The 26,816-nt window shown below is 45.8% G+C and overlaps 1 protein-coding gene across 5 annotated transcripts in view; it reads right to left on the bottom strand.

Moving 5' to 3' along the window:
• Positions 1-26,816, bottom strand: part of AGAP1 (ArfGAP with GTPase domain, ankyrin repeat and PH domain 1) — a 380,857-nt gene that overhangs the window by 303,144 nt on the left and 50,897 nt on the right. For 3 of the 5 annotated variants that reach the window (XM_077313646.1, XM_077313654.1, XM_077313630.1), the window contains exons 2-4: positions 19,715-19,773; positions 13,445-13,532; positions 917-1,002 (exon numbers count right to left, since the gene is read on the bottom strand). In XM_077313646.1, coding sequence (XP_077169761.1) covers positions 917-1,002; positions 13,445-13,532; positions 19,715-19,773 — 233 coding nt within the window. Of the gene's footprint in view, positions 1-916; positions 1,003-12,681; positions 12,694-13,444; positions 13,533-19,714; positions 19,774-26,816 lie in introns of all 5 variants that reach the window. The other 2 variants (XM_077313638.1, XM_077313621.1) reach the window with 1 other exon arrangement.

Genomic DNA, 26,816 nt, shown 5'->3' with positions numbered 1-26,816 from the left:
CTGCAAAACGGAGCTCTTCTGCCAGGCATTTGTCTGAGGCCAGGTGGTGGCTCGGGAGCTAAGATTGGGCCCGGGGGAGAGCCGGTATTAGACTGGCCGGTTCCCCAGACTGTTCCATCCTATGCCCAATTATCCACCTGCTCCCTAATGCCCCTCCAGTGGGCCTGTGTGGGAATAGTTTTATTCAATCACCATCGTTGTGAGTGAGTCACTGTTTATGGGGTTTTTAATGGGGAATTTTAATGGCTTTTAATGTATTGATTTGTATTGAAATGTTGTGAACCGCCCCAAGCCAGTTTCCAAGAGCAGCAGTCATACAAATCGAATAAATAGAATAAATAAAATAAATAGAAGCGGGTTATAAATTTAAAAGTAAGTAAGTAAGTAAGTAAGCAAGCAAGCAAGCAAGCAAGCAAGCAAGCAAATAAATAAATAAATTCTGTTCTCTTTTCTGTGCCAACTTATTCCCCTATCCCTGAGAGTAAATAAAAGTTGCCCTTCTTTTTCACTCATGGGTGCTGAACTGATTTTATTTAGCGGCCCCAGTTTCTTTCAAGTCTGTTTGGCAGAGTTATGTTGGTGGGTTGTTCTGAGGTAGATACTACACTAGTATTACATTGCTCTACCTATGCTTAAATGGCATTCTGAAGAGCCCCAACCTTCAGAATAACCACCTGGAGATAAAGCCCAGTTAAACACAGTAGGATATGACAGCTCACCCCTCTCCCTGCCCAACACAGCCTTAGCGAATTTGTCACCATTGTTTAGGTCTGATAAAGGCACTTAGGTCTGATAAATGGACTCCGGGGAATGGTAGAGGACAGGAAGGCCTGGAGGATCATTGTCCATGGGGTCTCGATGGGTCGGACACCACTTCGCACCTAACAACAACAAAGGCACTTAAGACGGTGCTTACCTGGGCCTCTGGAGGACCTCCTTCATCTCTGATCAGCAGCAGGTAGCTTTGACCATCAACTACGATCTCCTTCTTGAATCTTCCACCTGTCACACAAAGCAACTAATTACAGGGAAGTTATGTACCCCAAACAGTAAACAATAAAGACTTTTCTTGAGGAAAGCTGCACCCCCAGACTTAAACTATAGGATTGCCCAGCAGCAGTTAAGCTTTTTTGCTGGATCGGAGGGGCTGGATCAGATGTGGCTTCATAATTCAGTAAGATGAGGCAACACAGTTCCATCACTTTGTTACCACAATGTAATGCAAATGATCTGATTTTTAGTTTGAAGTCAATGCTTCATTTAACAGTGATTTCCCCCCAAAAAATTTAGTAACTGTTTGTTTTCCAAAAACATAACAGAACAGGCTGGCTGAACTACACAACTTTGTACCACGCCACAAAATATATTCAGTTTTCATCAAGAGAAGCCTGGTTCCATAAAGCAAAGCATAGATTATGAAACTGGTATCTCACTATTACAAGTAGAATACTGGAATGCTACAAGACATGTCAGACAGAAGGAAGATTACTTACAAGAACAGTGAGTGTTGTTGTTTCTGTGGGTAAACTGTAAGTATTTAATTTGCTCGAGGAATTTGTATTGAAAGGAATGTATTTAGCACATGAACAAACGTGGGTGGGCCCAGGGGGTTCCCTCGCAGCTACATTTCAAGTTTGAAAACTCATAGCAAATTCCCAGCTGCTGTGAGACTATGATTCTTTATAGTCAAACAGTACTTTAGACACCACATTATGTCTCATTAAAGACGGAAGGTGATGACAAATTATGCCCAGGGTTTCTGGTGTGACAAACTTTAGTGGGATTACTCCATTTATAAGGTCTCAAGACGGATTTACAGCAGTGGTTTCCAACCCCCGGTCCGGGGACCGGTACCGGACCGTAGATCAGTGGGTACCGGGCCGCAGCTCCTCCTCATCCTCCTCCCCAGCTGCTGCCTCGAGGGCTGCCCTGCCACTCTGCTGCCGGCTCACCTTTGGTGCTCTCCAGTGGCTGCCATGGCTGGGGCTCCCCCTCGGCATGGCACTGTGCAGCTGCTGCTGGCAGCGCCATGCAGTAGGCGACGGGAAGTCAGGGGTGCAGGTGGGAAAGCAAGCAGAGCAGGGGCTTAGGCGGCGGCGACGTCCCTCGGCAAAAGACTCCCCCCCCCCCCCGGGCCTCAGTAAAATTGTCAAGCGTTGACCGGTCCCCGGTGATAATAAGGTTGGGGACTACTGATTTACAGTACCGCCCGTCTAGATGTGAAGGTATTTGTATTGCCCTGAGAGGCCCCCCCCCCGTACCAAAAATGATTTACATGACTGCAAGCCATGCTGAAGCAAATACTCGGGCTTTCTCTTTTCCATTTAATTTGCGTTTTAAGGACCAGCAGGGTAATTTACTGCCCAAACTTCTACAGGTCACCTTAATCACTTTTAAGGTCATACGCAGTCTGGGCACAGTGTACATGAGGGACCACCTTGCTGTCTATGCCCCTCTGCCATTTCCAAATGGCTGGTGATCACCAAGGAAACATGTCTGACCTCAACCAGGGCCAGAGCCTCCTCTGTCCTGGCCCCCACCTGGTGGAATGAGCTCCCTGAAGAGATCAGGACCTTGCCAAATCTGAGGCAGTTCCGCAGGGCCTCAAAAATGGAGCTCTTCCACCAAGCATTTGGTTGAAGTCAACTGAATCAACAACAGTTGCTGGGCCCCAAGATCCCCTCCTCCTAGACAGACAGGCCCATCAAGCACATCACAGGACAATCCTAAACTGACTAACTTATGGGATTACAGTTAACGTGTTACCATTAGTTAGAATGTTATTGATACTACTGTTACTGATGTTGCTATTATCTGACTTTATTACCAGATAAATTGTACTTATTCTTATGTTTTTCCATGTTCTCTGTAAACCACCCTGAACTGGAAGGGGAGGCCAGGATATAAATATAAGAAATAAATACATCAATAAGAAATGTTCACCCATAAAAGAGGTCTCACTGACCTCAATGGGATTTAAAGGTAAATGTATCCCCTGTGCAAGCACCGAGTCATGTCTGACCCTTGGGGTGACGCCCTCTAGCGTTTTCATGGCAGACTCAATATGGGGTGGTTTGCCAGTGCCTTCCCCAGTCATGACCGTTTACCCCCCAGCAAGCTGGGTACTCATTTTATCGACCTCGGAAGGATGGAAGGCTGAGTCAACCTTGAGCCGGCTGCTGGGATTGAACTCCCAGCCTTATGGGCAAAGCTTTCAGACGGCTGCCTTACCACTCTGCGCCACAAGAGGCTCTTCAATGGGATTTACACCCAGCTAAATATGCAGTCTTATTTGTCTAGTAAATCTTCCATTTAAACAGTATGTATTTTGCACTTTTCTCAAGCACGCTTTAAGAATGGAAGTAACTCCTTAAGTGGCTAACTAGTTTTGCCTTAAGTAGGTTTCCCTATAAGTGGAGCTAAAGGGGCAATACTGAATGTTTAGTATACACATCAGAATTAAAAAGACACAAGCATGAGCTCTCAACTATTTTTGTGCTAATGCTACATTGCAATCAGTCAAAATATTTCATGCTGGCTGGAATCAACGTCATGGAGGAAATCTGGTGCTGCCTCTCATTGTATCCTTTTCAAAACACAATAAAAAAAATGAAATTGTGCCACATAAGAAAGTGGAAAAGAAATGTCTGTATACTTTGGTATACAGGGAAACTGTGAGTTTCACAAGCCAAGCTCTCTAGAAACAGCTTAAATGTGATGAAGTGTTTTTTTCCCCTGCTGTGCTGTAAAACAGGGGTAGTCAACCTGTGGTCCTCCAGATGTTCATGGACTACAATTCCCATGAGCCCCTGCCAGCATTTGCTAGCAGGGGCTCATGGGAATTGTAGTCCATGAACAGGTTGACTACCCCTGCTGTAAATGAAATTATATGTTCTGTGTGGCAAACTCATTTCTCTTTACGGCCACAAAGAGATCCCTTTGCTTCCCGACTTTAGCAAGTAAAACAAATTCTCAATCTATTATTCAAAGCTAAATCCCTATTAACAATCCTACCTAAATGGCAAAAAACCGTAAGCAGTAGCTTCGTACTAAGAAAGAACAAAACAAAAACACATGGCTTCACATGGTTAACCATATTGGTCTGAAGCAAATTAACAAAGTTTGATCCTACTGGCACCTTTAAGACCAACAAGGTTTAATGGTTCTCAACGTGCGGGTCATGACCCCTCAAGGGGTCGTTCGGCCCTTTCCCAGGGGTCACCAACACAGCTTGGCAGAGGCCAACAGTGGCGGCAGCGGTCATGGCGGCAGCCTGGCGCTGGCCTCCTCCTCTCCGCCTCGGAGCTCATGGAAGCCGCGGAGATCACCGAGGCTGCGCAAGCCTGCGCAACAGCAAGTGCCGTGGCAAGCAGGAGTGACAGTGCATGCACATGTTGTAGGGGTCGTGGCATCAGAGCAGTTGAGAACCGCTGGTTTAATGGAATGAGCTCCTGGAACATATATGGGCCCTACCGGAGCTAGCACAGGGCCTGCAAGACACAGCCCTTCCACAGGGCCTGCAGGACGTAGCTCTTCTGCCAGCTGGGGCCAAAGTTAACATCTAGCTATGGCCCCAACTATCTATCCTTCTATTTATCTACGTAAAAAGCTCTGGATCGCAGCGTGAATATGGGTTGTTGCTGCTGATATTTTTAAATGGACTGTGTTTAAGTATTGTGTGATGCAGCGATAAAAAAGGCAAATGCCATTTTGGGCTGTATCAACAGAGGCATCACATCAAAATCACAAGATGTCACAGTCCCATTGTATACGGCACTGGTCAGACCACACTTGGAGTACTGTGTGCAGTTCTGGAGGCCTCACTTCAAGAAGGACGTAGATAAAATTGAAAGGGTACAGAGGAGAGCGACGAAGATGATCTGGGGCCAAGGGACCAAGCCCTATGAAGATAGGTTGTGGGACTTGGGAATGTTCAGCCTGGAGAAAAGGAGGTTGAGAGGGGACATGATAGCCCTCTTTAAGTATTTGAAAGGTTGTCACTTGGAGGAGGGCAGGATGCTTTTTCTGTTGGCTGCAGAGGAGAGGACACGCAGTAATGGGTTTAAACTTCAAGTACAACGATATAGGCTAGATATCAGGGGGAAAAATTTCACAGTCAGAGTAGTTCAGCAGTGGAATAGGCTGCCTAAGAAGGTGGTGAGCTCCCCCTCACTGGAAGTCTTCAAGCAAAGGTTGGATACACACTTTTCTTGGATGCTTTAGGATGCTTAGGGCTAATCCTGCGTTGAGCAGGGGGTTGGACTAGATGGCCTGTATGGCCCCTTCCAACTCTATGATTCTATGATTCTATTTTAAAACTAATTTTAAATTTAAATTGTATCTTATTTTAACTACGTCTCTGAAGAATTGTGCATGCACACAAAACTTTACCCAAAATTCAACTTTGTTGGTCTTAAAGGTGCCACTGGACTCAAAATTTGTTCTATAAAAACACATGATTAGACTCCAAATCCATGCTTTCGTTTAATTATCTAAATCAGGCGTAGTCAAACTGCAGCCCTCCAGATGTCCATGGACTACAATTCCCATGAGCCCCTGCCAGCAAACGCCCCTGATCTAACTAAACTACCCCTGATCTAAATGATTGTTCTCTATTTCTATAAGCCAGTCCTTACAGAAGATGGATGAAGGGTATAATTTTGTTTAATTGGAGAGATTTAAAAATATATATATTCCATTTTCCCTCGAATTAGTGGGGCTTTAAAGAAGCTTATGCTATCAAAACCCACCTTCAATCTAAATCCACAGAAATGCAATGTGAACATAAGAAGAAAGCTCATCCTCCTCACTCTCCATTAGGGAGAGGCACAAACCAGAAAATTCCAGTTCGATTTGGCATTCAGGGTGTTCCCAAACTGAACCTCTGAACCCAAATGACCCAGATGTCCCAAAACAAACCGGCCAAGTTTGGCCAGTCTGTTTCACTTCCTCTCATTTAAATGTGGGAGGAATGAAATGGATCTCAGAAATGGCTGCCAGTAATTTTGACCGCACAAAGGCGGAAGGGAGAAAAATCAATCCCAGAAATGGCTTGAAGCTATTTCAGGGTCACAGCAGGGTGTGCGCACCTGTCCACTGTGAGGCCGAAATGGTTGCTAGCCATTTATAGCCTTCATTTTGTTTTCCTCCATGGGGTGGGGAGTCAATCTGAGGTCCATTTCAATTCCCCCTCCAAACAAAAGCGAAGTGAAATTGAGGTTTTAAGTGGCAGGCAGACATTTAAAAACCAATTTTGCTTCTCTCCATTTGGAAGGGGGGAAGCAAATCAGGAAGTTGAATTGGCCCAAGCCGTAAACCCAATTGGACAAAAGTTTCAGGAAATGTTCAGGCAAGACACCTCCTCCGATCCTGGGTTCAGGGGGTACGAGCCGACCAAATTCAAACCAACCAAATTCGTGAGGGATTTAAGGTTGTAAACTGCTTCGTGACAATCCCTACTGCCTGTCACAAGGAGTAAGGGCAAGTGGGGAGGAGTTAGGGTGGGCCCTGTCAGGGATAAAAACGCGGAGGGCCCAATCAGGAGCCGCAAAGCGGCTCCTGATTGGGCCCTCCGAGTGTCACTCAAGGGCCAAGCAGCCAATGGGGAGCCGCGCAAAGCGTGGCTTTCCATTGGCTGGTTGGCCCAGTCTTGCCTGGGCCGGCCAGGGAGTCGCCGCTCAGAGGAAGAAGCCTTCCCCAGCGATAAGTCCTCCAGCCGGCTGCCCCAAGCCCACTTGCAGGGAGTATTAATGTTTTTTTTTTATGTTGGGCTATATGGACTGCCATGTTTTCTTTTTGCTTTACAAGTGACATGTGTATTCCCATTAGTACCAGGGAGATGTATGACTAACCGGTCGCTTCTCTCATAGACCGTTTATGCACTGGAGGTTTCATGCCAGGCTGCAGGCTGGAGTTTTAGTTGTGGCAGGTTGTCCCACCTCTTCTTGCACCCGCATGGGGGAGCATTTGGCCCGGTATGCCTCATCCAATTTGTGCTCCTGCACAAGAGCTGGGACAGTGAAGTTCCCAGTGCATTTTTCATTCTCTCTTCTAGAAGTCTTCGGTGCATCTTTAAACCTATTCTGCACCTAGTTCAACTTAAGCACACACTGAATGTCAAGATTCTACAAAGAGCAAACCATATTTCCTTCTCCCCTTCCCCCCAGTTATCTTTTTTTTTTAACTGAATGCCCAACATTGTTATGGGGAAGCACAAATTTTGCTATTTCTTTGTTTTAAAATATTCGGCTTTCTGATATTCCGATTAGTATTATAACAAAGTAATATATTGCAGTAGGGTTTTTCGGATTACTGTAAAGTTCTCAATGCAACAGGTGAGGTCGTGGCATTTATATCATCGGGCACATCCCCATGCCCTGCATTAATGGCAAATCATGCATACAGTTATCCACATGCTACGAGCAGCAAACAAATTGGTATTACTCTTGCTTACTAAAATGCTAAAAATTAAAATCTGAGCTTCAGGAGGGGAAAAAAGCAGGGGGAGATTGATACTACACTGAAAAATGGGTATTATTTTGATATTACAGCCTTATATACATAGTACTGACTGACTGGCTGGCTGGCTGGCTGGCTGAGTGACTTAACTGACTGATGGTTGATTGATTATATGGCATGTGGGTAGGGTAGAGATCTGAGGATTGTCTGACATCCAGGCAAGGAAGGTTTGGAGCTGATCTACCATTGCCTGCCTCAGCATCACGACCTTGAAACAACTACACCAAATTCTTGCAGGCTCCCGTCCAAATACCAGCCTGCTTGTCTTCCGAGATCTGATGGGATCGGGCTTAGCTGGGCTATCCAGATCAGGGTTTTATACAAGGTGTAACACGTTTTAGGAAGAATGCGTACATCTTTAAAGCACTGTACATATTAAGTATCTCCAATTTATATGTAAGTATTACTCCAGATATTAAATGCACACGGGACATAGCTTATTCAAAAGTATGGCCGTAGTGCATAATACCCAAAATAAATACAACATGATTTTCATTTATCTCAGAGCTTTGATGGAGAGGAATTTCCCCGAAAAGGATTTACAAACAGGCAGTGGAGCCAATCGTGTCACGAGCAATTAAAATCAAGACAAGAATATGCTTCCCTCGTCTCAATATTATTGCCAGTGAACATCCTAATAAATGCTGTATATTTAACTTGAGCTGTCAGGTTCATCAAGTTGATTATAAATGTTTCTTACACAAGAAAAAGCATCACTGTGGTGTTTGAAGGCTTAATTACAGCTGCAACCAACGAAGACCAAAACAAGTCTAATTATTTTTATATTGAGAATAGATACAGCAGTATATGACAATGCTATACGGGGGTTTTAGTTAGACCTGCGTATATCTACTCCAGGTTCTTATGCTTAGATCTCAAGCATCGCATGGGGAATGAAATTTGCCCCATCCGCACAGCAGCAGAACCATGATTTAATGTTAGATGAATCAAAGGCAGGGGAAAGCAAGGGACAGATTGCTGCCCTAGTATTCCAGTATGCTACCCTACAAGCCCTCAAGCAAATGATGTACTGCTAGAGGAATGCCTTGCCTCTGTCAAATCCCTGACGTTTTCTGCACGAGGAATTCAGCCTGGCCCAGTGCTTGTCCGGTCACGGGGCTAATTCCCACTTCCAGATGATGGCGCCAGTCTGAGGCGGTACCAGGCCTGGTGTGACGCAGGCCCTGTTGGCCCGTGGCAACCTTGACACAGGCCATCCGAGTGCCTATGTCACACCAGGCCGGAGACCACCCTGGACTGGTGCCGATGTTGTCCAGAAGCGGGAATTAGCCCCGGGACCGGACAAACCCTGGGCCAGGCTGAACACCTCGTGCGGACAAGTCCCTGTGTCCTAATGGGTGGTGTTAATGAAATGAAGAAAGCTGACTGCAGGCACCTTTCAGATTGCTGCCATCATTATTTCTGAAAATCATTGACTGATCTATGGTCGACCCAACTTGCATTTGGTTTCCTGCTGCTCGGGTCAAAATGACTGAAAGGTCAGGGGGCATATCCTAGTGTGTAACATGTCTGCCACCAAAATGAAATGTAAAATCTCAGGAGAGTGTTGTCAAAGGCAGCCATTTCTTATTGCCGATTGGGGAATGGCATGGGGTTGGTGGAGTCTGTCTTGGTCTAGTTATGCTACAGAGCTTCCCAAACGTGGCCTCAACCAGAGTTCTCTGTCCCGGCCCTCACCTGGTGGAATGAGCTCCCAGAGGAGATCCAGGCCTTGTAGGAGCTAGCAGAATTCCACAAGGCCTGCAACACGGAGCTCTTCCGCCAAGCGTTCGGTTGAGGTCAGTAAACTGACAATATGTATTGGGCCCCCAGAACCCCCTCCCATTCCAATATGCCCATGAATCACATTATGGGGCAATCCAGATCTGACTAATCTGTGGGGTTATAGTCAAAATGTTAAACACTGGATAACTGAATGTTCAATGTTGTTGATGTTGTTGTTATTGTTAATTGATACAGTTATGTTGTATCTGTCATATGGTTTTCATGTTCCCTGTGAACCGCCCTGAGCCACAAGCGAGGGCAGTTTACAAATGTAAGAAATAGAATTAAATAAATAAATTCTGTTTTAGCTACTATTTCCAAAGATGGAAATACTAAGAAACCTTAATACATTTAATCATGTTTTCCTTTATATTTCACACAGCTTCTGAAAACACGTAATGAATTTCTGAAAGCAAAAAAACCCAACAAACCTATATCTATTCTCTTTACGCCAACATACTTATTCATAGAATCATAGAGTTGGAAGAGATCTCCAGGGTCATCCAACCCCCTCCAGAATGCAGTAAATTCACAACTCCCTGCCCACCTACAGTGACCTCCATTCCAGGCCCAGATGATGCCCCCCCCAAAACAACCCCCAGAATCATTGGAAGAAATTCACCTTCCGATCCCAACATAGTACTCAGGACTCCCCTGGGCATGAAAGAAAGCACCACAAGAGCCAAACACCGACACAATCTCTTCTGCCCGTCCACTTACAATCTGCCTGGTCACCACATATTTCATTTTCAATATGTTGAAATTATCTCCAGGTTAAAAAAAAAATGTGGAAAGCAACATTCACTGAAGATGCCTTGGTCAGAAAAGCACAGCTCCCCAATACATGAACTTCCCAGCTAAGAAAAGGTTCTATGATCCCACCCTCTCGTTATGAAGCAGGCAGGGACAGAAAAGGAGCAAAGGGGGGGGGGGGCGGAACACTAGCCAACGAGGACTAAGAGGAAAGCCAGAGGCGATGTTTAGCATGCAAAGATTCCCTCGACCCTTTATATAACAGCTGGAGTGGTTATACAGACAAATCCAAGCCCAAGCTATTCATGGTAATCTGCAACAATGAAAGCAGTCTTAAAAAAAAAATCCATCTTATATTTAGCTAGAAGACTAGGAAAGCGAACATGGGCACTGGTTGGTCTGATTTGTGTGTGTGTGTGGGGGGGTAACCTGCAAAATTAGGATCAGCTTTGCAAGGGGCAGCTGCCATAATTGGCAGCGTTCGGTCCTATGGAAACTCACAGGGAACGAGGGTGGCCCAGTATGCCATGCCGTTCTTTAGTACATGCCCCAGCATCCAGAGGAAGACCACTGGTTTCCATGACACTATGTATTTGGATGGAAGGGCAAAAAGGGGCAAGGCCAGCTTCTGCCTGAGTAGTTCCAGACTGGCAACAGCCAGGGGGTGGGCGGGGCTAATCTACCATTGGCATCCTTCCTACAAACAAGTGTCTGGCCTTCCCCTCACTCTGTCCACGGATGGTCCAAGCTAGGCCAATTTCATCAGAGGTCAGAAGCCAGGGAAAGTCAGCCCTGGTCAGTAATTGGATGGGAGGCCACCAAGGAAGTCCACGGTTCCTACATAGAGGCAGGCAATGCCAAACTACCTCTGGGACATTTTCCTTTGAAAACCGCACAGGGTTGCCATAAGTTGGGTGAACTTGATGGGACGTTCCACCGCCACCTCTGACCCTACAGATTCTTCCTCTATCCTCCTTCCCTCAGCTCAGCTTCCTTTCTTTCCCTACTGTCCTTCTACCTTGAACTTGGTCTGCATAGGCTGTATACATAGCTCTGAAACACAACTCTGAAACCTAGAGTGGCGTGAGACCACACCACTCATCCAGCTGTATCCTGCATGCTTCTACAGGACTGCCACAAGAATCCTCTGAAACAAAGGTTCTAACCAATTCACTGGGGTGGGCAGGGGGAAGGGCTGTGATTCAACCTTATCCCTAGATGTTGCCTTCTCCTCTCCTCTCCTCTCCTCTCCTCTCTTCTCCTCTCCTCTCCTCTCCTCTCCTCTCCTCTCCATATAGCTGAAAGATGAAAGGGGAAATGGGAAATGGGAAATGGAAGACTCTGGGTGATAGGGTCAGACAACCAAGAAGGGGGCAGGGGAGAAAGAGGAGGAGGAGGAGGAAGAGTATGGGAAAAAGTTGAGTAGAAAGGTGAAACAGGAGCAAGGAACTGGAAAGACATCCCAAAGAGGACAGCTGGATCAAGGGGGCATGGATGCCACTTTGGACCAGAGGACCTTTGGAGCTAGCGGCTAATCCACAAAATGGCAGCCATTTTGTGGTGATGCCCACTACCCTCCCTCACAATGCCAAATGGACTCCAAGTCTCAACAACGTTGAAGGCCTCTCTCCATAAAGTTCCACCTGTATACAAAGCATCAACACTCCTCCACAGTTCCATTATTTTTAACCCTCTGCTTCAAGGTTCAGAGGGGTACGCTAGTTACTCTGTTAAAGGCCAAAGTGCCCAAAGTCTCATGGCCCCTTGGAGACTAATCACGGTATTGCGGTAGAACGGTGAGCCAGCACCTGCATCATGACATGTAATCATCAACTAAAAACTTTTATTTCATGTTGGGGTATGTTATCTTGACCTATTAAAGGGCATGAAATCTCACATGGCTGGTATGGATCTATTTATCCAGTATTGGAATACTCATTAAATAAATGGTGTCAGCTGTTCCACAGACATGGGTGTTTAGGTGCCCCGGTGGCATTCATGCCACCAATGGCACAAGGAACAGAGGTTTGAGGCTCCCCTGGGCAACAGCAGCGCCTGGGGTCAGGGTGTGGAAGAGTCAGGCCCACACTCCCATCCTCCTCCTCTGCCGTGTTCCTATTTGATTCAGTGGGGGCAAAACATCATCTTGATGCATGGTGGCAGGGGCAGGCTACACAGTATGTGCTACTCTTACCAAGAAGAGGGGCCAATCATTGGTCAGTGGGGAATACAGGTAAGGCCTTGTTCCATTCCCCACCCCCACTCCAATCTTTCTAGGCAGGCCCGATGCCAAGGACCAATGGAGCTGAAGTTCAACTCCTCTGGGTGACAGGGGAAGAAGGATGAAGGCCCTCAGTCCAGACCAAAGGACCCTTGCGAGCTCACTGAAATACTGTTAGCGTAAGAGCATTCTGGGCAGTGTTAATTTCGGACAGATGTGGTTACAAACACATGAATCTACATACGGACTACAGCTAAGAGACATCTACGGTGTGACAAGAGTGAGATGTTTTTTGTAACTTAAAAAGGAAAACAAGATGACACATAAAACAAGGGGAAACTAATGCAAACGCTTGGCTTCCTCTCTTCAAAACAAGAGCTGCTATGAAGAGAACACATAGTTACCTGCATCCATATCTGCAAAGAATGGAACAGCCAGTAAGGAAAAGAAGGAACCAGAAATTCAGTGTCTCAGTGGGATTTAAAAGTTCATAAGGAGAATAAAAATAATCAGGACATTAATTTTAGTGAATGTGAATAAGATGATGCTATGATTCATAACAATCTCAAATCTGTCACTGGCTTATTCATCTGCATTCAATTAAAAATCCTGCATATGTTTCAGATACACATTGTTTCTACAACTTGGCTTTAAAAAAAAACAACAGTTCTCTCTAATTTAGCACAATAAGCATAGTAATAAGTCATAATAACAGGCAAGAAGTGGAATTCAAATTCTACTTTCCAGGGCCACCACATGAGACAGTACAGCACAGTACAATTATAGCTATTCTGTCAAAGAGCTCAAGAAGTCAGTTTTGCAAACAAATTAGGAAGATTGCCCATCTGGGTAAAGAACTTACAAACAAAAGGGAAGGGAAGGAGAAGAGACCAAAAAAAGAAAAAAAACAAAACAAAACAAACCCCTCCCAAAACAACAGAGCTCTTATAACAATTTGTGGTCTCTGAAACAGCACCAGGTACCAACGTACCCATTTGCTCCTTTTTAAGAGCAGTTGAACTTTTACTTTTTATTTATATCTATCTAACACAATACCTTGAGCAATTGGATTTTCCGTGCTAGTTGGCTGACTACTGCCAACTGCCCACAAACAGAAATTAGGAAAGCAGTAAGAGCATGCTTCCGACGGACGGTCAGTCAGCCTACCTTCTGGTGATTCTTCCTGGACATATGTCCCGGTCAGATACCGATGCACAAGGGCGGATTTACCACTAGCTAGATTCCCCACAATGCCCTGTGGAAATATGAGATGAGGTTAATTGTTTCACAGTTTTACAAACTAAACTAAGCATAAAATCTCAATGCGCAGATGAGTGATGCATTAAGATGACATCTGATCGAAGAGACGATCAAAAATACACCTAAGAATATGTACATTATTTTTAATGGTAATTTAATAATAAACAGAATTCATGGACACTTTTAAAACCCTCGTTCCAAAATGGAGGCGGGGGGAATGTTTGGAATGTTCTAATGGTCTATTTAACATTTTGCTAAGTTTGGTGTAGTGCCAGTCTGGTGTAGTGGTTAGGAGTGTGGATTTCTAATCTGGCGAGCTGGGTTTGATTCTGCACTCCCCCACATGCAACCAGCTGGGTGACCTTGGGCTCACCACAGCACTGATAAAGCTGTTCTGACCGAGCAGTGATATCAGGGCTCTCTCAGCCCCACCTCCCTCACAGGGTGTCTGTTGTGGGGAGAGGAAAGGGAAGGCGACTGTAAACCGCTTTGAGAATCCTTCAGGTAGAGAAAAGCAGCATATGAGAACCAACTCTTCTTCTTCTTTTAAAAAGGGGGGGGATTACTTGTATATTACTTTGTAGAAATTAATTGTTTCAGTGTATGGAGGATTGTATACGGTAAAATTATACCTTAAGTATTTTTATACATATAAAAGATGTATACATATAAAAAATTTATACATATAAAAATAGAAGTATTTTTTAAAACTCTCCTAAATAAAGTTTTACGATGGCACGTAAAACCTGTAGCTCAGAGTACATAATTAAAGCTGCTTCCTCTAACAGCTATTTCTAAACCCAACACAACCCTTCAATTAAGCCTAAGATTAACACAGGAACTCACAAAAGCTCACTGCAGACTGAATCCCTGAGAGCAGTAACAACATGGTTAAAGTTAGCGTGTGCGTGTGAGGGCAGACAACAGAAACAGTTATTTTAAATTATTTTTAAATAGAGTGCACAACATGGAGATTGCAATCAGAAGAGGCCATTAATGTAAATATCCACTACACAGAGAGAAATTCCTCACAGCTGTGTTGGGGAAAGGAGAACAAGTTATGAGGAAAAAGAGAAAACAAATATAATCCTGCAAGAAGAAGAGTTGGTTCTTATATGCCACTTTTCCCTACCCGAAGGAGGCTCAAAGCAGCTTACAGTCGCCTTCCCTTTCCTCTCCCCACAACAGACACCCTGTGAGGTGGGTGAAGCTGAGAGAGCGCTGATATCACTGTTTGGTCAGAAGAGCTTTATCAGTGCTGTGGGGAGCACAAGGTCACCCACCTGGCTGCATGTGGGGGAGCGCAGAATCGAACCCAGCATGCCAGATTAGAAGTCCGCACGCCTAACCACTACGCCAAACATTATCATCACCCCTTGGAAATTCAGAAAACACAACAATCCACAAGAAAATCAAGAAGCCCAAATTCTGTCAGAAACTTCCGTCAAGTTTTTAAGCAACAAAATAACTACAATTAAAATGCCTAAGCAGCACCAAAGTGGCAGGAACAACTGAAGGCCAGAGTTTCTTGAAGGGTGAATATAACAGTAAAGGTGTACAACCTGGACAAGACATTTTGAAAAGTAGCCTGCACAACGTTTTTACACTTGTTCCAAGCGAGGCTGCTAGCGCCCTATCCTCGGATTGCTTGGCCACAGTTATCAACGCAATGGTCGCCTCCAGACTGGACTTCTATAACTTGCTCCATGTGGGCCTGCCCTTGTCCCTGACCTGGAAATTGCAGCTGGTCCAAAATACGGCAGCTAGGGTGCTCACTGGAACATATTGGAGGACCCATATCCAGCCTGTGCTGAGGCAGCTGCACTGGCAACTGGTTGCAGCCTGGATCAGGCTCAAGTTTTTGGTGTTAACCTTTAAGGCCATCCAAGGTCTAGGCCCCACATACCTATGGGACCACCTACCTCTTTATGCCCCCCCAGGCTCTTCGCTCAGTGAGTGCGAATCTGTTGGAGATCCCTGGCCCAAGGAAGGTACCCCTGGCCCCGACCTGGACGAGGGCCTTCTCGGTCCTGGCCCCTAACTGGTGGAATGAGCTCCCGGGAGAGCTGAGGGTCCTGACGGAACTTTCCCAGTTCTTCAGGGACTGTAAAACGGAGCTCTTCTGCCAGGTTTTGGGCAAGGCCAGGGTGTGTGAGATCTGGGATCCCTCCCTGAATTCGCTGGAATATCAGGCTGCCTGGGCAGCAGTCTGAGACTCCATCAGGCAGTCAAAAGCAGTGTATAAAAACCAATTCTTCTGCAAAAACTGGAGGTGGGAAGAAAACATAGAGAACCAAATCTTGAAGAAGCCAGATATGCTTTTTTTTCTTTCAGGCAGACCTTGTGAATCTGCAGATAAAGAAGTTCTGAGCACAGAGCTGCTTGTCAAACAGACTGCTGCCAGGAATTACGCATTTACAGCAGTTCACACGTGGCTAAAGATTCACATGCCTTGCCCTGCAGCTGACTCAGGACAGGATGTGAATTCCAAGTTAATGTGGGTGACTTGATTGGAGTGTGGATCCAAACACAGCCCCTGAAGAAGAGTTGTATGAGTTATAGGTCGCTTTTCTCTACCCGAAGGAGCCTCAAAGCATCTTACAAGCGCCTTCCCTTTCCTCTCCCCACAACAGTCACCCTGTGAGGTGGGTGAGGCTGACAGAGCGCTGATGTTACCGCTTGGATAGAACAGCTTTATCAGTGCTGTGGGGAGCTCAAGGCTGCATGTGAGCTGGCTGCATGTGGAGGAGCGGGGGATAGAATCCGGCTCGCCAGATTAGAAGCTGCCGCTCTTCACAACTACACCAAAGAGGCCTGGGATGCAAAGATGGCAGCCAGACGGAGCCTCAGCTGTGAATGTGCCCATCCCAGAGAGCATAGATCTAGTGTATACTCCCGGACAGATCCTTTCCCTGCAGAACAGCAACTCAGGATTGCAGAATCATTAGGTGGGAGGCTCTCTGAAGTTGAGGCGGACCTCCATCAAGGTCTTTGGGAGAGGGAGTTTAGTAGAATCTGTCAATTTTCGGGGTTCAATTTATCTGGGTGTAGTATTCCATGATGTTGCTGTGACAAGAATTCTGGAAAGACAAAGGGTGTTACCCCTGGAAATCTGGAGGACTTTGGTGAACCTAGGTTGACAAAACCAGCAGGGAATTATAAGGATGTAGTCAGTGGACTTGTTCTCAACAGAGAGTCAGCTTGGTGGAGTGGAAAAGAGTGGCGGCCTGTAATTTGGAGTACCAGGTTTGATTCCCCACTTCTCCCTAAGAAGCCAGGTGGGTGACCTTGGGCAGTCACAGTTCTCTCAGAGCTCTCTCAGTCTCATCTACCTCACTGGGTATCTGTTGTGGGGCGAGGAAGGGAAGGCGATTGTAAGCCACTTTGATTTTTTGTACCCCACTTTTTACTACCCGAAGGAGTCTCAAAGGTGATTGTAAGCCACTTTGAGACTCCTTCGGGTACTAAAAAGTGGGGTACGAAAAATCAGCTCTTCTTCGTGTTCAATGGCTCTCATGATGAAAACAACAGGAGGTGTAGAACTGGTACTTCCACCAACAAAGGAGAAAGGCATCTTCTAAACCAGCGGTTCTCAACCCACAACAAAATGCTTCAAACTCTGGGTTACGAGATGATAGCTGCAAAAAGTGAGAGCACTTCAAGCTCAGCAACTGTTCTCAGGCATGCCAGAAACAAGTATTCACACACACACCAATCCTTTGGCGGGACTAGGGCAGCATGCCAGCTGGGACCATCCTAGCTCACTGGGCGACCTCAGTCCAGTCGCATTCAGTCTAACCGACTTCACCTCCCAGAGTTGTGAAGGAGAACAATGCAGGCTGTTTTGGGTCTCCATGGGGGAGAAAGGTGAAGTATAAACAAAACAAGTAAAAAAAAAATCAGTTAGCTGGTCTTAGACATCCAACTCAGTTGATAGTTGAAAAAGAGACCATCAAGTCATTTGGCGACCTCCAAAAATGACGGCATCTCCCTATTCCACTGCATTAGTTGGCAACATTCTTAACTTAGACACTGATTTCAGGTTAAGTTTGGTCTTGAAACTGAAGCTGCATCAGAATTCCTAGACCTCCTGTCCTGGCAGAATAGTTCTCTTTGGATGGAAGACTGCAAAAAGATGGTCCTGAGAACCCACTGGACACCTGACAGATTCTTCAGACTGAAATTGATAGACAGTACTAAACATTAGAGAGATTATTCTATCTGCTTGAAACAGTTGTACGTGATCACACACATTCAGGTGATAGGCATCTGGCTGAAAGGACCGAAGCACATAACCTGCAGTCTGAATTTCTCTCTCCTATTCTTGGCCACTAACATAGTAATACCAGGTGTGGTTCATGACATCTGGAACTTTATGCCTAAACCAAACAATTCTGTGACCTATGGCAACTACTACGGCCAGTGTCTTGTTTTCTCGAAATAGGAAGCAGCATAAGCCCCATCCATAGAGGTGTAGGTGGAAAACATTCTGAATTTAGCAGTTAAATATAAGCTAGGCACATGGTAGGTGAAAAGTATGAGTCTATCTGGTCAGTATTTTTTTAGAAACATGTACAATTCAATACTGCAGGCTTCCACAACCAGGGGTTCGTGAAACCCTGGGGTTTCTTCACAGCCCTGGAAGGGTTTCTAGAATGGGTGCCAGTTTGGTGTAGTGGTTAGGAGTGCAGACGTCTAATCTGGTATGCCAGGTTCAATTCTGCAGTCCCCCACATGCAGCCAGCTGGGTGACCTTGGGCTCGCCATGGCACTGATCAAATTGTTCTGACCGAGTAGGAATATCAGGGCTCTCTCAGCCTCACCTCCCTCACAGGGTATCTGTTGTGGGGAGAGGAATGGGAAGGCGACTGTAAGCTGCTTTGAGCCTCCTTCAGGTAGAGAAAAGTGGCATATAAGAACCAACTCTTCTTCTTCTTCTTAATTTTTAATATTTTAAAATGTGTTAAACATTTATCAGGTGATATGACCATATATGGCCATGACGACCCGCCCCGTTGGCCGGGCACACAGCTGTGCTTCCCAACTACACCCTGCACGATCATAACACTTTGGGGGGTTTTCAAAGCCTGAAGAATGTTTCGGGCTTAGACACTGATTCACCTATGACATTGTAACTGAGAAAGCGTGCATGCACATGAAAGCTCATACCTTGAATAAAACTTTGTTGGTGCCCCTGGACTCTAAATTTGTTCTGCAGCTTCAGACCAATATCCACTTGAATGTTTCAGGGGTTTCTCAACGGTAAGAAAAGTTGAGCAAGGCTGGAATACTGAGTGCCCTTGAGGAAAAAGGGAAGGTGGTCTGGCATTGCTCAGTCTCTTCAGATCTCAGAAATTAAGCAAGGTCAGCGCTTGGATGGGAGACCCCCAAAGCCAGCTCTGCTGAGAAAGCCAATGACACAATGCCTCTGTTTTTCTCTTGCCTTGAAGCCCCCTTTGCTGGGGTCACCGTAAGTCAATTATGACTTGAACTTACTATGTATGTGCCTGCCTTGCATGGAACACTGCATTACAAGACAATTGGCCATAACTGACAAGGCCATGGGCAGCCTCCTGCACGTGGAGGAGCAGGGAATCAAACCCAGCTCACCAGATTAACAGTTGTTGTTCTTAACCATTACACCATGCTGGCTCTCTGCACGGCAACTAGGTTCCCTTACAGACAGGCTACGTTTCTCATGGTTTGTGACCGATCTTTCATAGTTAATGATGTTTCAACAGTTAAATGAAACGAATCTGCCTTCTGAAGCAGCCTTTCTCAACTTTTTTTATAATTGAGAAACCCCTGAAACATTCTACAGACTTCAGAAAGCCCCAGAAGTGGTGTGATCATGCAAAATATGGATGGGAAGCACAGCTATGTACATGCCCACCCATGGCCCCTCCCCTTCCCACCCACTCCAGGCCCATCATTTGCCATTTTGCAAGGGGAGGGTGGGTCAACAGGACCATATATTATATCACTAGATAAACGGTTAACACATTTTTAAAAACATAAAAAATTAATGAACTCCCACCCATTCGGGAAACCCTTCCAGGGCTGTCGAGAAACCCAGTGGTTTCATGAAACCCTGGTTGAGAAAGCCTGATCTGAAGGATTAAAATGCATTCGTTCAAAACAGAAGAGGAAGAGGGCAGACACTGAAAAGTTACTTACCACTTTGAGTTCTGGCACGGAACGACTTAGGGTCCATTCCTGGCTATTTACAAAGGCATCTGTAAAATTGAACATGTTTTTATAAAACATTTTTAACAACACAACACAACCATGTTGTCCTACAAGTCAGCGGTCCCCAACCCCCGGTCCAGGGACTGGCACCGGTCCGTAGATCAGTCGGTACCGGGCCGCAGCTCCTCCTCGTCCTCCTCCCCGGCTGCTGCCTTGGGGGCTGCCCTGCCACTCTGCTGCTGGCTCATCTTTGGTGCTCTCCAGTGGCCACCATGGTTGGAGCTCCCAATTGGCATGGCACTGTGCAGATGCTGCTGGCAGTGCCTCCCAGCGAGCGGCGGGAAGTCAGGGGCGCTGGCGGGAAATCAAGTAGAGCAGGGGCTCAGGCAGCAACGTCCCTCAGCAAAAGACTACCCCCCCCCCCCCCGGACCTCAGTAAAATTGTCAAGCGTTGACCGGTCCCTGGTGATAAAAAGGTTGGGGACCACTGCTACAAGTGATAAGCTGACATGATAAAGCGAGCAATGGAGCCTAACTGTATTTAACACACAAAGAAGAAGAAGAAGAAGAAGAGTTGGTTCTTATATGCCGCTTTTCCCTACCCGAAGGAGGCTCAAAGCGGCTTACAGTCGCCTTCACATTCCTCTCCCCACAACAGACACCCTGTGGGGTGGGTGAGGCTGAGAGAGCCCTGATATCACTGCTCGGTCAGAACAATTTTATCAGTGCCGTGGCGAGCCCAAGGTCACCCAGCTGGATGCATGTGGGGGAGCACAGAATCGAACCCGGCATGCCAGATTAGAAGTCCGCACTCCTAACCACTACACCAAACTGGCTCTCCTTGACTGTGCTCTCCTTGCCTGGAAGACAAGATCTCCTTTCTCAAAACGAGGCACCAAATAACTGGGAATCATTATAAAAACGCGCCGAAGTGGCACAGGCTCGAAAGGACTCCAACGAAGAGCTTGCATCTCAAAGATGCTTGGAGCAGTTAACAGTAGGGAAAAGTTTCCGTCGCTGCCACAGAACCAAGCTAGAAAAGATCAGCCACAATCTGATGACCTATTGCCCCAAAGCATCAGGATGACATTTGGCTCTTGTATCTATTTATCTATCGATCTGTCTGTCTGCCTGCCTGCCTGCCTGCCTATCTATTTATATTTATATACCGCCGCTCTCAAATGTTTCGCAGCGGTTTACAAAGATTCATAAGTACAATAAAATCCCGTAAAAACCCATTAAACATGTAATTATAACACAATATCATGATGGCGGATAATAAATACAGAATAGAATGCCATCTTTTTATGGCAATAATGGGGCATTTATGGGGTTTTATGTGATTTTACTGTGATTTTATGTTTTATTGTGAACTGCCGTGAGACCTTTTGGCAAACGGCGGTATATAAATCCAACTGTAAATAAACATATAACCCACTCCCCCCATTCAGCAAAGGTCTATTACTCTCTATCTGGGAGCGAGGGACTTGGGGGACTCCTAAGACTGGGAGTACTGCCCATCAAACCAGTCTCTTTCCTTGCACTGCTTGTACATGTGAATCAGAGTCCTGTAGCACGTTTAAGATCAACAAAGATTTATTCAGGGCGTGAGCTTTCGAGTGCAAGCACTCTTCGTCAGACTAAGAACTCCTTACATGACCGTGGGAATATATAGCAAAAATTAATTCTGTTACATTAGTAAACTGTGTCACACATCCAAACACAGCCAACGATAATTCTTTGCCAGAACAGAATTATCTGTTTGTACATATATAAGTGAAGAGTTCTAGCTCAGTGGAAGAGTAAGGTAGAATTTCCTGGCATCTTCATCTTAAAGGACCGGGCAGTAAGAGATGAAAAAACACTTCCACCTTAGACCTTGGAAAGCCACTGCCAGTTTGAGATGGCAATACTAGCACTGTTGGACTGATCATCAGATTCAGTACAAGGGCACAATGAAAGGTAGTCCATGCTTTCCACTGGCACACTGGCTGGCATATTGTGGCAGCTTTCTTTTGCTAGCTGAGGGACCAGCACACAAATAAATCTCACATAGTCTCAGACTTCTTCCACAAAGGCACTTTTATTTTCTCAATTCTTTGGGGACACCAACAAAAGTCCTGTCTGACTGATAAACCTCCCACAATTGTTGTTTTAGGCCCATTGTTTGTTCCGTAACAATCCATGGGAAGCATCTTTCCCAGCTATCTACAGAAAATGGAGCATAACAAAACACTCATCTACACAGCCCTTACAACTCAATGACGCTATGGCTTATTGTTACCAAAACAAGCCTTATCCCAACCACTCACTGTTTGTGGTTTCATCTTCGGTTTCAGAGCTGCTCCCCTGGCAAGACTCAGGGGACAAGCAAGATTTCTTTCCCAAAACAATACATCATGGCTTGACCTTACATTTAAATGCACCCGTATATGAAATAAGAAAGGCAGTACAAGCTGCTGAATGAGGCATTTCTTAACACAAAACGTATTGAAACTCTTAAGTGACATGCAGTTTGTTCTTTTTTTTTTTCCCCTCCCTGAAAATTTTAATTAAACGGACACTGGGTGAACTAACATCTACTTGAAATGTACAGTATTTGCTGGCGTATAAGACTACTTTCCCCCCCTGAAAAACATGCCTCCAAGTGGGGGGGTCGTCCTATACGCCGGGTGCACTTCAGTTGGGATAGACATAGCTGCCCATAGTGGCCCATAGTACTGTAATGTAATGTAACAAACTCTATATTTAGAGTGGAAATGTTGGGGGGGTCGTCTTATACACCAGCAAATACGGTATTTTAAAAACTGCATAGGTAAGTATGTTGGTTTGCAGGAAAGATTTAGGTGGAGCAATAGTGAAATAAATGTTGTCTGGCCCTAATAAAATATTGGGGTGTGAAAAGTTTTCAAGCCTCACAGAAATCACTCATTGAACACCCACAGAAAGCACAAAACTAAGGTAGGAGGAGTGACTCCCCTGCAATTTTTCCAATGTTACCTATTTAGGGTGCCACAAACTTGGGCTTTTCTACCGTGTTCACAAACTATTGTTTCTTTAAACAATTATTAGTCCCATTTCTTCCGTTATGGAGCTCAAGGCAGCTTGCAACATGCAAAAACAAAACACTTTAAAAACATAAAAACCGAAATTTAAAATCACAACTCAAGAAACCAAACTTTAAAATCACAAATATCTTAATCTCTCTTTGTGTTCTTTTATTTTCTTTCTTTTTTAAAAAACTAAACATAGACGCTAAGGAAGAGTTATAGAGAACTCCATGCTGGCTTATTACGGTGTGATTTTTTTTTTTTTTGGGACAGTTCCAATAGGATGTACCGTTACACTCAGCATGAAGTTCTCAGTACTGCACATCTTAATTTTTGACAAGTTTAAATTGTAGCACAGAACTAAGCTCATCCATTGACCAACAGGATATAGCTCAGGCTAGCCTAGTTTTGCCAAATCTCGGAAGTCAAGTAGGGTCAGTTTTAGCTCGTATCTGGATGGGAGAACACAAGGAAGTCTAGAGTCAAGAAGCAGAGGGAGGCAATGAAAAACCACTATTTCTTGCCTTGAAATCCCTAAAGCATGGGTGGCCAGACTGTAGCTCTCCAGATGTCCATGGACTACAATTTCCATGAGCCCCTGCCAGCATGGTGGCAGGGGCTCATGGGAATTGTAGTCCATGGACATCTGGAGAGCTACAGTCTGGCTACCAGTGCCCTAAAGCAGTGGTCCCCAACCTTTCTGAGGCTGGGGACCGGCAGGGCATCGGGCCGCGCCCGCACAACGGCCCATGCCCGCGGGCCGCACCCGCACGGGCCGAACATGCGCGATGCGCGGCCCGGCCCTGATTCCCTCTCCCCACCCTCCCGCAGTAAGAAGCTTCCCGGGCCGCAAGCTTGCGGCCTGGGAAGTTTTTTACTGCGGGGGGGGGGCGGGGAGAGGGAGCTGCGGCCCGGCGCCATGGCCTTCGCGGCCCGGCACCGGGCCACGGCCCGCAGGTTGGGGACCACTGCCCTAAAGGGTCATCATAAGTTGGCTGCAACATGGCAGCATTTCCTATCATCACAAGCTAGTTTCTTTGACCAGGATAGCCCAATTTCATGAGATTTTAGAAGCCCTGGTCAATTGGCCCTGGTCAATATTTGGAAGGGAAAGCACCAAGGAATATCAGGATCATGATGCAGGGACAGACAAGGGCAAACTTCTTGCCTTGAAAACCCGCAGGTGCCACTGGACTGTCCATAAGTCAGCTGCGATGACAGCAAAAAGAAAAAAAAGTATTATTCATGTATGTTGCTAGGGTGGTTCATGCTTCGAAACGCAGCTTCACTGCCCAAAGATAATCTAGCACTTTTTTTAAGGGGGGGGGGCGTGATCAATCAGTTATATCATAAATACTACAAAGAGCTATCTTTTGGAACGAACCAACAGCTAAGCAAAACTCTGCATCAAGTACTAAACTGATGGAGCAGCAAAGCCTCAGAGAACACCTCCCTTGGCTCCTCGTGAGCCAAAGATGATTTCTCAAAGGCAATGCTTATGTTACTTAAGGAAGATAAAGAGCGGGAGCTGGAGGGGACATTCTTAGTGGCCACTCTGCAGCTCTAGTCTAGGGAGACATCTGGTAAAAGGTAGGTAGCAAATATAAATGAAGCAACACGCCATTTTTGTGCTAGCATGAAAATTACTACGTGCACCATCTGGCCTCTTTCCTTTACTTAAGCCAGCCAGTGATCATAATACTAGCTCGGTTCTTAATCATCTGGTTATTTCCGCGCATCTGGCATCTACTTTGGCTCTGACATAAAGCCTTCCCAATTTGTTTTTTTAAACCCACTGGATCAGCCCATGGCAATGCTTACATTAAAATATGTTAAAGGTCACTGATTTAATTCAAGGCACGATGGGCATGGAAGCTATATATTGGAAGGAAAAGGTTCACTGTGGGAATAATATCCAGCTCCTAATGAAATTAAGCCAGTTCTTACTGACCTTTTCAGCATATATATTGCCAAAACATGCCGATTATCACTGATGCTTCCAGCTTCTCTCCCAAAATCAGTCCCCCCCCCAGGCTTTGCTCACATCATGTTATCTCTGTGCTCTTATAATTCCTCCGCACTCTCTTTCTACGCAGCAACACAGTTCTGCAATGTAAGCGCCATAGTGAATACTAACTACAACTGCTTCTCCGCCAAGCACGTGCAGGTAACTAGTGAATAAACGGGAAAGCTCCTGGAAAGACTGACCCTGCCCACAAGCATCCCACAGTAACTCCGGCTTTCTCATCAGTCTGCCACCAAGTCTGATGGAACGTATTCTGCAGGCTGGAACCAAGGGGTTAAAACGCATGAGGATTTATCATGCACTCACCAACTGTACAGGAGTTCTTCAATAATACTAACTCTCTAATTCTGATGTAACAATTTACATTCCCTACACTCCACTCTGTCGAGCCTCTTGTGGCGCAGAGTGGTAAAGCAGCAGACATGCAGTCTGAAGCTCTGCCCATGAGGCTGGGAAGAAAAAGAAGAGTTGGTTCTTATATGCCGCTTTTTCCCTACCCGAAGTAGGCTCAAAGCGGCTTACAGTCGCCTTCCCACTCCTCTCCCCACAACAGACACCCTGTGGGGTGAGTGAGGCTGAGAGAGCCCTGATATCACTGCTCGGTCAGAACAGTTTTATCAGTGCCGTGGCGAGCCCAAGGTCACCCAGCTGGTTGCATGTGGGGGAGCGCAGAATCGAACCTGGCATGCCAGATTAGAGGTCCACACTCCTAACCACTACACCAAACTGGGAGTTCGATCCCAGCAGCCGGCTCAAGGTTGACTCAGCCTTCCATCCTTCCGAGGTCAGTAAAATGAGTACCCAGCTTGCTGGGGGGTAAATGGTAATGACTGGGGAAGGCACTGGCAAACCACCTCGTATTGAGTCTGCCAAGGAAACACTAGAGGGCATCACCCCAAGGGTCAGACATGACCCGGTGCTTGCACAGGGGATACCGTTACCTTTACCTGTACACTCCAACTCTAAACACCTGATATAGTCCTGTGTATCTGTTCTAAGAATCTGGAAAAAAAATTAAAATGTCATTGAAGCAACTGGATTGTGAAACTGAGCAGCTTCCAACATTCATCTTCTTGCAATTAATTATGGTCCAGTCAGTCTTGTGCAAAATATGGTGATATCAGAGACTAGACAACACTCAGAGCTTACTAGAAAACCAATGTCAGTCAAACAGATTTGAGACCAGTGGCATAGCAAAGACCAAAGATTTTCAGGTTTAAAGCTTTTGAAAGTCAAACTTCACTCTGTCAAAATTTTGACCACTGAAAGCTTTTCTCCCCAAAACAACGAGGCTGCACTCACCTCTAACCGTTCTTCATTGAATGGCCTTCTGTGCAGGCACACATCGGACAGTACGATTGCAGGCTGGCCGCAGAAAAAAACTTCCAAGCTTTTCGGAAGAAGCTTCTGGGCTCTGGAGTGCTACCCCCTCCCTCTGTCTATAGAGGTTCCTTTTCCCACCCAAAAGATCACCTGACAGGGGTAGAGAGAACCCTCTTCCCCACATTCCCTTTGCCAGCTTGAGAAGGTCCTTGCCTGTTCGGCAGCCAACAGCCGGGAACAGAGGGAGGGATGTGTGCCTGCACAGAAGGCCACTTGATGAACAATGGTTACAGGTAAGAGCAAACCCATTTTCACCTTTGCGGCCTCTGTACAGTCCCACATGGGAGAATAGGAAGCTCACCTACCATAAGAAGGTGTGTACTTATCAATGGAAAATCACTTGTAGCACTGCTTTTCTCAATGCAACTTTATTTCTGAAGTCCACATCCACTGCTTGATGAATGTTGAGGGAGTGGACCAAGTTATTGCCTTGCAGATGTCCTCCACTATGCATACAGCATGGAATGCGGATGAAGATACCTGAACACTCACTGAGTGAACTTTCAGAGACACTGAGCAAGCGACTTCAGCTTCATCATGCACTGTCCTGACTGCAGAGACCAACCAACAGGAATGACTGCAGAGATGCAGTTCTTCCTTTGTTTGATCCTTTGAGACATATGAATATATT

This window comes from Paroedura picta, chromosome 1, assembly GCF_049243985.1.
Source record: "Paroedura picta isolate Pp20150507F chromosome 1, Ppicta_v3.0, whole genome shotgun sequence".
NCBI classification, from domain to species: Eukaryota; Metazoa; Chordata; class Lepidosauria; order Squamata; family Gekkonidae; genus Paroedura; species Paroedura picta.
This window is presented reverse-complemented; position numbering and strand designations above follow the sequence as displayed.